Raw genomic sequence first — 13,767 nt, forward strand, 5'->3', positions numbered from 1 at the left:
GTCAGTGCCTCCCCGACACAGGTACGAGCACCGAGGCTGCTCCCTAGGAGGAGCTGTGCTGGCTGCCCGCCCGCGGGTCGGCTACTAGCGGAAGCGTTTGTGCAGCCCCTTCCGCCCGGCCCGGCGCCACTTCCGCCCGGGCGCCGAGGCCGCGCCCCACGCCCCACGCCGCGCGCCGCCGGCTCTCCAGCCCGCACCCGCGCCGCCGTCACCGCCGCGATGCCGGGGTCAGGCTCTCGCCTCATCTCGGTGTTCCCGAGCCCGCAGGAGCTGGGCGTGTCGCTGGCGCAACTGGTGGTGCAGCGGGCGGCGCAGAGCCGGGCCGGGGCCGGGGGTGCCGGGGATGGGGCTCGCTTCTCACTCGGGCTCTCGGGCGGGAGCCTGGTACAGTTGCTGGCTCAAGAACTGCCCGCGGCCGCCGCCCCCTCCGGGCCCGCCGCCCCCGCGCACTGGACGCTGGGATTCTGCGATGAGCGCCTCGTGCCCTTCGACCACGCGGACAGCACGTTCGGCCTGTACCGGGTGCGGGGCGGAAGGAGGGCGGCGGGGGGGAGGGGCCTGGCTGGAAAGGGAGGGTGACCTCATTACAAAGGGGGGGGGGCCGGGGGCTCGCGCCTCTGGGCTCTGTGCAGATCTGGGAGGGGGGTGTGGCATGTCCCGAGCCCCGGTGGTAGAAAGGGGGCTTTGATGGCCGCGTGGGGTCTAAAGGGCCCCGGTCTCATGAAACCCAGGGTGCAGTTAGGGTAGTCTGGTCCTAAGGCATGAATAAAAAGGTATTTTTTAAATGCTTCATGTGTGTCAAGCACTTTGCCGATACAAATACCAGAGTGAGAGAGCCCCTGACCTCAAGGAGCTTACATTCCCATCTCGGGAGACTACACACGTGGAGGAGCGGTGGCCAGGCATAGGAGTATCTGGGGCATCAGTCAGTCAGTCAACACGTTGTTAATTAAGCACGGAATCACTGGGACGGTGACATGATCTTTAGGACAGTCATTCGACACGCCCTTTCCGGGCACTGGGGTAGTATGGTGGCCTGATTTGATCACTGAATTCCGAGCTAGAGGCAGGGAGTAGGCCACGGCCATGCACCAAGGGTGATGACAAGATGCCTGGATGCAGTGTGGAGCGCAGATGGTCCTGGCCATCTAGATATGGTGCATTAATTCCATTTGCCAAACAAGACAACTCCACCCAGAGGAAGAGTTCCAAAGCTGAGCAGGTTTTCTCAGGACCTGGGTTTTTGTTTTTTTTTTTTAACTGCCTGATCCAGAGGTCCTGTTCCTGGTCATAAGGTGCTCTGGGTTATAAAAAGGAGGCTTAGGCTCTCTAGTGTGTCCTGGTCATAAGGAACAGGATGTGGGATCTGGGAGTGGCTTTATTAAAACAGGGGTGCGGGATCTGGATTTTTACTGGACACGAGGAGTTATGGTGACTTGCTTATAATGAAGAAAATCATTCTTAGAGCGTGACCTCCTTATAAGGGTGATATTCTCTATATAACTAGCCATACCTGAAATCTTAACCAGTACAGCTGAACAGGAGTGGATGTATCCTGTGACCATATCAACACTTCAACAGGGAGGGGAACACTTGTAATTATTATAAGAAGCCCAAGTTTTGGGGAGCCAGGTTCAATCAAACAGCTCCCCAGTATTCCCTGTATCTTGCCACCCAGTCTGGTACTCTTGTAGTCTGAATCTATTCCTGCAGTGGGTTTCATACTTCTGTCTCAGTACTTTGGATTTTACTTTTAATGTTTGTTCATTGGGATCCTGATTCATTGAGAGACCAACACTCTATACAACCTGACTTGTACTTGTTGACCATGGCCTGGCAGGATATGAAGCTGTTGCCAGGCTCCCAAGATGACAGCCTGCTGCTGACTACGGGAAAATTATCTGACCATATTGCAAAAGTCTCACGGGGCTTTTAGGGACTGGGCAATGTTGACAGTTGACCCAGACTTGTGATGGAAGTCATGTTTATGATTCTAAAGGCTTCAACCTTCCAATTTATGTTATAATCAGTTGGTAACCTTGGTCCCGAATAGTACTTAGAGCTTCAGTTCTTTTGCTGGGTAGATAGAGCACCTCCTAAGGTTAGTGCTCCAGCGTTAATTAGACATCTACAATTTAGGATTACACATGGTGGAAGGTAGCCTCTTTGATATCCCATCTTGTGGGACAGATTGTCTATTGAGCTACCCCTTCCCCCACCAAAAATAGCCCCATATTGGATGTATAAGACTTCTTTTGGGAGCTCAAGAAGACTTTTGACACTCTGATTAGCAGAAGTTTTTACCAGTAGAGTTGTTGGCTCCAGAATGAACTAGAAACTGTGTTAGACATAATACATGTCAGGACCTGATTTGTAATATCCCTACCCAAGTGGATCACTTTTAAGAGTTTGGCTGACTTGCCTGTGGTGAATTAGCCTGGATGGGCAAGACTACCAACCTACCTGGGGTTATCTAGGGAGGAAGGGTGTGCACATCAGGTCCTGCCTTTGGATGTATCCAAAATGCTGCTGGACCCTCAAACTTTCTTCCAGCCTGCTGGCTAAGAGTACATTGTGTGTGTGATGGTATGAGAGCATGGAGCTGCTGTTGAATTCACTAGTGTTGAATCCAACCTACCCTGACCACTTGAGCACATAGATCCATCCTGGCAGGAGGTCACCTATGAATTGGGCTGCCTGTCACCCATGGTAATTGTATTTCTAGAAGCCTCCTCCCCCACCCCTTCTCATCCCAGAGTAACTACTTTTCACACCCTACCTCATGGTCCACCCATTTCTGACTCTTAATTTTAAACTGGTTATTTCTTATTTATGGGAGACTCTGGAGGGCCTTTGTGAATTTCACTGAGAGTGCCAGTATCCAGAGAGCCTGTGTTGTCTCACTGGTAGTCAGAATAATTGATGGATGCTCACTTTGGTCACCAAACAATATTGTTGTGCTGATGTGGAGCTTGGTCATCTTCTCTTTCCAGTACTTCCCCATGCATTACCTAAGACAGCCAGATCTTGGCACCTCCTAACATTCCTGCGTTTTGTTCCCAGAAAATGAGATAATGAGAAAATGGAAGTGAGATAGAGCAATCATTCTTTCACCCCCCTCCCCTCAATAGAAGTTGTTTGATCAGCCTGCTCCCAGGCACTCTACTCTTAACATCCTGGATTTGTCAGGAAGCCCTTATTCTCCCTTCTTCCTCATCTAACAACCCCTCCTCCTCATTTTACAACCCCTCGACATCATCTCCAACCATTTTCTCCTTTAGTCCAGCCTCTGGTGCAGTGGCCACCCCCCCCCCTTGGCCAAGGTCACACAGCTAGTAAGTGTGTCAAGTGTCTGAGGCCAGATTTGAACTCAGGTCCTCCTGACTCCAGGGCCAGTGCTCTGCTCACTGTGCCACCAGCTGCCCCCACCCCTCTTATCTTCCACAGATTGCCTTCACTATTATCTCCTCACTCTGATCTTGAGTTTCTTCTGATTCCTTCTCTGCTCCCTGCAGACATGCCCAAATCTCAACCATCCTTAAAACCTCACTCAATCTTCCCATTCTCACCATCTGCATCTCTCCTCCCTTTCTCAGCCAGACTTCTTCCACAGACCAGCTATATTCATTGCCTCCACTTCCTCTCCACTCACTCTCTTTGGAACCCCTCCCTTCGTAGTCTGGCTGCTTGTCTTGTCACTCTACTGAAACTGCCCTTGTCAAAGCATCCAACAATACTTTAACTGTCAAATCTAATAGCTTTTCCTCAGTCTTCATCCTTTCCGATCTCTCTGCAGCATTTGACAGTATTGTTGAGTGAATGTTTCAGTTGTGTCCGATTCTTTGTGACCTCATTTGGGGTTTTCTTGGCAGAGATACTGGAACGTTTTGCCATTTCTTTCTCCAGCTCATTTTACAGATGAGGAAACTGAGGCAAAGAGGGTTAAGTGACATGCCCAGGGTCACACAGTGTCTGAGGCAAGATTTGAACTCAGGTCCTCCTGATGCTAGGGCCAGTGCTCTCTCTACTGCACCACCTTGCTGCACATGATTTCTCTTATGTTTGTATGCCATTGTGATTCCTTTACACTACTGACCATCTTGTAGATCAGAAAAGTCCTTAACTTTTCTTGTGCCGTGCACCTCTTTGGCAGTCTGGTAAAGACCATTCCTAGTCCGGAGCATCACCAACTAACTGCCTGTTGGACATTTCCAGCTGGATGCCACATGGGAATCCCAAACTCAGTGAGTCCAAAACAGAACTCATTGTCTTTCCACACAAAACCCATCCCTCTTCTGACCTTTCCTATGACTGTCAGGATACCACCGTCCTTGTAGTTAGCCAGATTTGAAACCTTGACATTATCCATGACGCCCTGCTTTTATGCATTCTGTAGAGCCAGTCAGCCACCAAATCTTTTCATTTCTACCTGTAGTACATCTCTCTTGTACATCCCCTCTTCTCCACTCACAATTGCCACCCTGGTTCAGCCCTCACTGCTTCTCCCCAGGACTGTTATAACAGCGTCCTTCCCATATGGTCTCCCCACTGCAATTCTTCCACACCAAAAGCTGCCAAGGTGATTTTCCTAAAGCATAGGTCTGATTACATTACTGCCTTGCTCGGGTAAACTACAGCAGTGCCCTGCAGCCTGTAGGATAGAGTACAGACAGCTGATGATGTTTAAGTCTCTTTTCTCCTTAGCTCTCTCTCCTATCTTTCCAGTCTTCTTGCATATCACTCCTCCCTTCACACTATAATCCGGGTGTACTGGACTACTTACTGTGCCACAGAGGATGCTCCATCTCCTTTCTTTGCACTGGTGTCCCCTGTAAGGACCTGGAGTGGTCCTCCCTTCTCACCTCTGCCTCTTGGAATCCCTGGTTTCCTTCAGGACTCAGGTCATGTATTGGCAGCCTTCCCCCCTGCCCCCCAGCTGTAAGTGTACTCCCTCTCATTTCCCAGACTAATTGTATTAATTTTTATATTTAATGTAAATACATACATACATACATATATATATGTATATGTGTGTGTATGTATATGTGTATATATGTGTGTGTGTGTGTGTGTGTATATATGATATGTGTTCATATGGCTTCCCCCTAAGCTCTTTGTGAGCAGGTACCACATATGCATGTTTGTCTTTATGTGACCAGTGCTCATTCCACTTCCTGGCACGTTGTATGTGCTTAAGAAACACTTTTTGACTGATTGATCTGCTCACTGACCAAGCTGGGGATAGCCCCTGTAAAGAGGGGTTCATCTTCCAGTGGGGAATCCTGGTGCTGCTCATTAAAAAGACAAATGGGGAATTGTGACTACCAGAGCTGAGAAGCCCAGATATCACCAGGTTCTATTGGCCTTCACCTGATGCACCCATCAAAACGGGTGGTGACCAGGGTCTTTGTGAAGGGGTGTGGCTTTCAAGGCTCTGTAGTACCTGTACCAACAACAACAACAATGGCCTGTATGAATGTTAAGATTCATTTGGTTATTGTCGGGTCTTTTTTGAAGAGGATATACCTGACCAACACTTGCCTAAATATTATCATCTGATTTGGATAATTGAAACTGGGTTGTAAATCAGCAATAAATAGCCTAAATGCTAACTAGTGGTATATGCAAACTTATTTTAATGACTGTTGATGCCTATTTTATTTTTATTAACTTTTTTAATTGGTTGCATAGTGGATGGAGCACTGGGCCCACAATCAGGAAGACCTGAGATGAAATCCACCCTCAGACACCCACTAGCTGCATGACCCGGGGCAGGTCACTTAACGTCTGTCTGCCTTAGCTTTCTCCACTGTAAAATGGAGATGACTGGAACAGCTCCTGCCCAGGGTTCTTGTGAGGATCAAATGAGAAAATAGTTATAACGTGCTTAAGGCACAGTACATGATGCATAGTAGATGCTATAGAAATGCTTGTTCTCCCCTTCCTTTCCCCCTTCCCAATGGATACCTTTCCTGTATCCTAGTCATTCCTTATAACAAAGAATAAATTTGAAAAAAAAAAAAAAAAAAGAAGTTCAGTAAAACTGGCCAGTGCATCAACCAAGTTTGACTTTGTCTTCGGTGTCCCACACCCATAGTAACTCCGATTTTACCAAAAAGGGAGGAATGCCTTTTGTTTAAGTCAGCAATCACTTCCCAGTAATCTCTACCCTACTACCCGCAGGCCTATCCTTTATAACAAAGAATAAAAGTTAAGCACAACCAGCTAACACATTGATTGTATCTGGCGGCATGTACAGTGCTCTCGGCCCAGAGCAGGAAGGGACAGTGGAGGCCAGCCCCTCCTTTTACAGGTGAAGAAATTGAGGCCCAAGACCTCGCTACTAGGTGAGCCTGAGCCAGGTGTCTTCTCACTGTGTCAATTGTCTTACATATTTGGCCTCTGGCACCACCACTGGGCATTGCTACATTCATTCTGTAGTTTAGGGTTGATTCCATCCATACCATTTTTGTGAAGCTTACATGAGATTTGCACACTTTCTTAAATCGATCTGAAACATTGGCAGCTTTTATCGTGATACACTTTCTCTGTTCTTTTTTTTTTTTTTGTTATATTATTTTTTAATGTGTAAAACATTTTTTTTTCTTTATTTATTTTTAGTTTACCGCACACGGTTCTACATAGTTTTGAGTTCCAGTTTTTCTCCCCTCCCTCCCCCCTCCCTCCCCAAGACGGCATGAAGTCTCATATAACTGTCATGTATAACTTCGCATTGAATTAATTTATGCTCTAGTCAAGTCATGGAGAAGAATTTTGACCAATGGAATGAATCATGAGAAAGAAGAAACAGAACCAAAAAAAAAAAACCAAAAAAAAAACCCCAAAAACAAAAACAAAAGAGAAGCAGAAAAGGCGAGCATGTAGTGTGCCTCAGTCTGTATTCAAACTTCGCAGTTCTTTCTCTGAATGAAGATAGCATTCTCCATCGTGAGTCCCCTGGAGTTGTCCTTGCCCCTTTAGGTTGCTGAGAGAAGCGCAGTGTGTCAGGGTTGGTCCTCACGGAATCCACATATCTGTGGCTGTGCACAACGTTCTCCTGGCTCTGCTCCGCTCACTCAGCATTATGTCATGTAGGTTTTTCCAGGTTGTTATGAAGTCTGCATCATCCCCATTTCTTATGGCACAATAGTATTCCATCACCTTCATATACCACAGCTTGTTCAGCCATTCCCCAATTGATGGGCATCCCTTTGCTTTCCAATTCTTGGCTACCACAAAGAGAGCTGCTATAAATATTCTTGTACATATGGGTCCTTTTCCGGCTTGCGTGATTTCTTTGGGATACAACCCTAGAAGTGGTATTACTGGGTCAAAGGGTATGAACATTTCTATAGCCCTTTGGGCATAGTTCCACACCGCCCTCCAAAATGGCTGGATCAGCTCACAACTCCACCAGCAATGCAACAATGTTCCAATTTCCCCACATCCTTTCCAGCATTTATCATTCTCCTGATTTGTTATATTAGCCAATCTGACAGGAGAGATGTGGTATCTAAGAGTTGTTTTGATTTGCATTTCTCTAATCAGCAGCGATCCAGAGCATTTTTCCATATGCCTGTAGATAGCTTTAATTTCTTCCTCTGAAAACTGCCTGTTCATATCCTTTGACCATTTCTCAATTGGGGAATGGCTTGTATTCCTATATATTTGGCTTAGCTCCCTGTATATTTTAGAGATGAGGCCTTTATCAGAGATACTAGTTGCAAAGATTTTCTCCCAATTTTCTGCTTCCCTCCTAATTCTTGTTGCATTGGCTTTTTTTGTACAAAAACATTTCAATTTGACATAATCAAAATTATCCATTTTGCATTTTGTAATGCTCTCTATCTCTTGTTGGGTCATGAATTCTTTACTTTTCCACAAATCTGATAAATAAACTATTCCTTGCTTTCCCAAATTACTTAGAGTATCACTTTCTCTGTTCTGCATCACTTCGTACAAGCCTTCTTTGACCTCCCCACTTGTCAGTTTGTAGCCTTCTCACACCTCCCTTCCTGCCACCTTCTCTTTGATCCAGTGACACAAAAGTCCTTTCTGTTCCACCATCAAGATGCTCCATTTCTCAGCCTCGGGAGTTTTCTGTGGCTGCCCCCCATGCCTGCAAGGTTCTCCTTTATCTCGGGATCCTGGCCTTCTTCACTTCCCAGCTAAGCTCTCATCTTCTATAGGAAGCCTTTCCCAGCCCCTTTCGGTTTTACTGCCTTCCCTCTCAATTATTTCCTGTTTCTCTTGTATATAGCTTGCTTGCACACATTTCTGTACTTGTCTCTCCCGTTAGATTGTGAGCTCCTTGAGGGCAGGGACTGTATTTCCTCTTTTTGTATCTCCCTTGCTTAGTACATAGTAGGTGCTTAATAAATGCTTATTGACTGCCCTTGAATATCCCAATTCTTGCCATCAGTAACAACTCAGGGGATTTGTAGACCAACCAGCCTGCCTTTCTGTGCGCCCTAGCAGAAGTAGTATACCAAGAGGTCTGACTGCCATCCCATGCCCAGGGAGCCCTAGCGCATAGAGGATTAAGTCTGGTGATCTGCCTGTGGGCTCCGTACCAGTGCCAGTAGACATCCTGGGAACTGGTGGTAAGGATTCTACCAGCTGTGATTATCCTCACTTTGTATCCAACTGCAGAATATACATGCCCTGGAATTGGTAGTTTTTCCATCAATGTCAACCCACCAGACTTTTACCTCAAGTTTTGTTGGTTTGGTTTTGTGGGGGATAGGGGTGGGGGGGGGGTGGGAAGGAGAAGGAGAAGGAGTTTTAAGAGAAGAGAATAATCTTTAAGTCTATGACCTTGCCAGCACAACTGAGTTGGAGAGTGAGGGTGGGCCGGGAAGGAACTATGGGGAAAGGCCGTAGATGGCATAAAAAGACCAAAGTGAGAAATAAGTGGAATCTTTTGACTTTTCTTTGCCCTTTCCCCCATATGTGGGCTTCTCAGGCCCCAGGAAGAGGCCAGCCTCTCCCTGGGAGGAAGGGGATTAGAACCCTTCCCCCTCCCCTGACTCTGGGCAGCCCAGAACCCACCAACTCAAATCCTCCTGATGAGATGGAGGACCTCCAGGCCTTACCGTCTTCCTGCCTCTATGCCCTCTAGACTTGACATTCTCTCCCCCTTCCCCGATGTTACTGGCCAGCTGATGCAGCCTAAGGACCCTAGACCTTGCCTCTTGTTCCTTCCTTATTCTTTTAGGACTTCCAGAACATGCCATGAGACTTGCTGCTGAACTCCCTTTTATCCGTTGTCTTCCCTAGTTATTATGAGCTCCCTGAGAGTAGGGATTGTCTTGTTTTTTCTACCTTTATCTCCAGTGCTTTAGCACAGTGCTTGGCACCAAGCACTTAATGAATGCCTTTTAATTTATTCATTCAGTGATGACCGGATTATAGAGCCTGTGGAAGTTACCCCCACAGTAAGTTTCTCTTCTTAAAGCAAGATGAGTACAGTCAAATCTCTGGTACATCAGGGCCTGGGAAGTAGGTTCTTGAGGGTTAGCAGAAATGGAGGAGGGATAGACTGTTCCTGCCTTAGAGAGGCAGGGAATTAGAGACTGGACATAAGTGGTTGGCTCTTGTGCCCTGGATGTGGGGGTAAGGTTGAATTTTCTTCCTTTATCTGCTACAGACTCATCTTCTTCCCAACCTGCCCATCCCAGAGAGCCAGGTAATCACCATTAACCCTGCACTTCCAGTGCAAGAGGCTGCCGCAGACTACGCAGAGAAGCTTCGAGAAGTGAGTAGTGGGGCTTAGGGCAGGGGGAGCCCAGGGATGGCCTTTGTATACTGCTCATTCCTTCACTTAGGCTTCCTTTCCCTAGGGGGCTCTACATGGGGACACGGGTATGAATGGAGAAGTGACTTCTTGAAGTATGGAATTCAGTAATAGTGAGGCAGGTAGTGAACAAAGTCATGGCTAACAGTTATCAAAAGAAAGAAAATAATGAACCAAATCTGGAATAATTAGTATAGAATCCACAAAATAATAAGGAAAAAACCCATCTTAAAACTTTGATGAAATAACCTTAGATGACTGAAGTACTTAAGGATATCACTCAGTATTTGCAGCCCGTCTGGCCTGACCTGTGCACCTAGCATCATCATAAAGCTTGTGCTTCAAGGTTTTGAGGAAACAAGTTGAATCAAATAGTTGCCTCCCTCGTACTCCCTATACTCATTTCCCTAGAAAAGCTCTCCATTCCTGCAACCCACCTCCTGCTTCCATTCCAGCCCTTTGGATTTGGGCCCTGCAGAGAAACCCTAGGACCTCTGTGGTCTGATTTGTTTGTTTCTTTAGTGTTACTCAGATCCATATTAGACCTTGCCCCTTTTCCCCAGTGGGGGATTGCCCCATAGAAAATATCATGGTGAATCTCTCTAAGAAGAATAGAGGTTCTCAGGGGCAGCTAGGTGGCGCATTGAGTAGAGCACCGGCCCTGGAGTCAGGAGGACCTGAGTTCAAATCCAGCCTCAGAAACTTGACACATGTACTAGCTGTGTGACTTTGGGCAAGTCATTTAACCCCAACTGCTCAGCTAAAAAAAATAGAGGTTCTCAAATGGAAAATGACAGATTTGGAATTTTTTAAAAAGCAGAAATGGAAGAAAATTTGGCAAAAGAGAAACAAAAGACAATTGAAGGTACACATAAAGTCAAAGTATCTGACCTTTAATGAGCAAACATCAATTAAATACTTGCTTTGTGCTGGCTGTTGGGAAATAGTCCCTGCTCTCCAGGAGTTTACATTAAAGAGAGAGATACAAGTACTGAGTACTTAAAATACAGAGATAGCTTAAAAATCATAGCTCTTCCAGGAGAAGAGGATAAATTAAAAATCCAGAATCTCACACTGTAGGAAAATAGGCTAAGAAGACTGCCCAGAACTTTTGAATGGAGAAAATTAAGTACAGTTTGATTAAATTCACAGATTACCTCCAGAGGAAAAGCCCCGTATTTGAAACTCCAAAGCACATAGCAGCTAAATTTCATGGTTTTTATGCCAAACAATAATCTTTGAAGATAGCCGGGAAAAAGATCTTCCATCGTAATGAAGATTTAATAGTGGCATCCTGAAGGATGATTGGGTTAAAGAACATATCATCATAATAATTAATGGCTATGTGGAAGAGAATGGTATCAGTAAGACAAAGTTTGGGGGAATGTAGCTAAAACAGGCCTCAGAGAAAAAAAAATAAATGTATGATAATATACATTAACAAAATAGAAATGGGAGATTAATGAACTGAGTATGCAGTTTTTAAAAAAAACTAGAGGGTGTCCCTAAAGTCTGAACACATAGGCAAAAATGCATATTTTAAAATATTTAGACTATTAACAGACATTAGCCCCCTTGACTTCTTTTTCTGGGGTATGCCAAAGGAGAAGGTGTACTCAATGAAAATCACAGATGTAACACACTTGATTGAACGTATAAAGAGTGAATGTGCTAAAATTGGCGGCAACATGGAGTTATTGCATTGAGTTCATGTGAATCTTGCAAAGCGCATCAACCTTTGCATCACAAATGATGGAAATCATATTGGAGAGGTTATTTGTTAATACTCCAGTTAAATAAAATGTTGAAATTTTCATTCATTTCATTTCTTGAAAATATGCATTTTTGCCTGTGTATCCAGACTTTAAGAATACCCTGTAGAGAATCAATAACTTTAAAAAAGGAGAAGTAGATGAAATGGAGAAAAGGGAACCATAGAGATGATAAATAGAACTAAGAGCTGGTTCTTTGAGAAGGACTAACCACATGGCTGTGTCCCGAGCATACCTGGCTGTGTGACAGAAGCAGCAGCAGCAGCAGCAGCACATCTTGCATGGGCCCCACGTGAGGACCCCCCTACATGGAAGGAGAGAAACTTCCTCACTTCCAAAAGCCCCCTGCCTGAGGAGGAGGCCCAGCCCAACATGCACAGTGACCTAGCCCTGCAAGGACAGAAGTGGCGATGGATCCGCTCTGCTGTGGCCATGCTGTGGTGGCTAAAGTATTGGACATAGGGGGCTGGCAGAAGCAAAGGCATTGCCCTTGTCATGTCTTAGCCCCATGACCAGTTATTTTGCCTCCTTTGAGTCTTTGTTTTCTTCTCTCTAGAGCAGGCATCATAATAATGCCACAGTCCCAATTTTAGAGTTGTAAGTCTCATATGAGAGGTCTAAAAAGTGCTCTAAGGCCCCTTGAAGAAAAGGGGATTCAGGAAAAGCCTGCGTTCAGGCTCCGAAGTGTCTCAGCCTCTTGTCTCTCCTCCCACTCTGTTCCTGGGACACCACAGGCCTTTAGTCAGAGTCTGTGGACACAAAAGCAAAGGCCTTTCACATGGCAGAGGCCAGGCTGGGCATCTGACTGAGGCGGGGGTGGCCTTTCTTATCTTCCTCTCCTTCAGGCCTTTCAAGGTGATACAATCCCAGTTTTTGACCTTCTGATTTTGGGTATTGGACCTGATGGGCACACGTGTTCCCTTTTCCCTGATCACCCCCTCCTGCAGGTAAGCCAGCTTTGGTAGTGGTGCTGAGCTGGGCTATACCGGCTACTGCTGAGCTAAGCCTAGGGCTGGGTGGTGGTCTCCAGGATAGCAAGATTTATGGGGTCGGAGCTAATCAGCCCCATTTCAGGCTCTGTGCCTGCTGGGGTTTGGGAGGGAGGGCCAAGAGCATTCCAAGCTCAGAGTTGGTTTGAGGGCCATGAATTGCTTCCTCTCCTACTATCTGATTTCTTCTTGCTGTTTGGACTCATTTCCCCTAGGAGAAGGAAAAAATTGTGGCCCCCATCAGTGATTCCCCAAAGCCACCCCCTGAGAGGGTGACCCTCACTCTGCCTGTACTGAATGCAGCACGAATGGTTGTGTTTGTGGCTACTGGAGAAAGCAAAGCGGCTGTTTTGAAGGTAACAGCCACAGTTTTGTGTTCTGTGATGGTAATGAGGAATGGGTTTGGGAGGACATCTGACTGTGGGCTGTCCCTAGAAGGGGATGGGAACGGGTACTTCCAGGGTAAGTTGTGGGAAGATTTCAAAGTGGCAACGTCAGGGATCTCCTATGTCTGAATGGCCCAGGTTAAGGGGAAGGACCCTGTGGTGCCCTAATGTTCCCTCTCTTGGCCTTGGGAAATGTCTGGGAGTTGGGGGTGGGGTTGGCCCTCATGCACTTTCTCTTGGGATGGAGAAACAGCGGATCCTGGAAGGTGATGAAGAGAATCCACTTCCTGCTGCGCTTGTGCAGCCCCACACGGGGCGTCTGTGCTGGTTCCTGGATGAGGCCGCAGCAAAAGAGCTGACCATTCCATTTGAGAAGCATTCCATTTTGTAGCCAGATGGGCCCAGATGTGCCAGACCCAGAGTTGACCTCTGCACACTGCTTTCTTGTCTTTCTCTTGATATTTTTACAAAGACCAGTGGGTGTGGGGCAGCAGTCCTCTCTCCTGGGGAGGGAGGGAGTGAGCCTGAGAGCAGGCTCATAAACTGGGTACGGTCTCTCGTGTGACCACCCAATATTAAAATGTGAATTTAAGCCCTGAAACTGTCTCTTAGACTCTTGACTGTCTGTGACAAGGGATGGGGGGGATGACTCTGTGGTGGGTGACTTTCCTGGCTGGCCAGTGGCACAGGTTCTCATGGGCGCTACTTAGCCATTTCCCAGAGAAGGTCCTCAAGGTTCTATTCCATCGGATGACACCCGGTCACTGCTTTGTTCATGCAGCCATATTGGGTTAGTTCTTAGAGTCAAGTCAGCAAACCCCAAT

At 46.6% G+C, this 13,767-nt stretch overlaps 1 protein-coding gene across 1 annotated transcript; it reads left to right on the top strand.

Moving 5' to 3' along the window:
- Window positions 1–140: 140 nt before the first annotated feature.
- Window positions 141–13,544, top strand: PGLS (6-phosphogluconolactonase). The gene is made up of 5 exons (XM_036768611.1): window positions 141–522; window positions 9,650–9,757; window positions 12,414–12,515; window positions 12,773–12,913; window positions 13,197–13,544. Exons 1-5 carry the CDS (start codon window positions 220–222, stop codon window positions 13,332–13,334), a joined length of 792 nt encoding a protein of 263 aa, XP_036624506.1. The 5' UTR covers window positions 141–219; the 3' UTR covers window positions 13,335–13,544.
- Window positions 13,545–13,767: the final 223 nt, after the last annotated feature.

Source organism: Trichosurus vulpecula, chromosome 1 (genome assembly GCF_011100635.1).
Source record: "Trichosurus vulpecula isolate mTriVul1 chromosome 1, mTriVul1.pri, whole genome shotgun sequence".
NCBI classification, from domain to species: Eukaryota; Metazoa; Chordata; class Mammalia; order Diprotodontia; family Phalangeridae; genus Trichosurus; species Trichosurus vulpecula.

What these genes read in the sequence shown, in the direction of transcription:
- PGLS (XM_036768611.1), top strand. Translation starts at nt 220, where the DNA reads ATGCCGGGGTCAGGCTCTCGCCTCATCTCGGTGTTCCCGAGCCCGCAG. An exon ending in ACGCAGAGAAGCTTCGAGAA is followed by an intron (nt 9,758 to 12,413) that starts GTGAGTAGTGGG and finishes CCTCTCCTTCAG; the next exon opens with GCCTTTCAAGGTGATACAAT. An exon ending in GCAAAGCGGCTGTTTTGAAG is followed by an intron (nt 12,914 to 13,196) that starts GTAACAGCCACA and finishes ATGGAGAAACAG; the next exon opens with CGGATCCTGGAAGGTGATGA.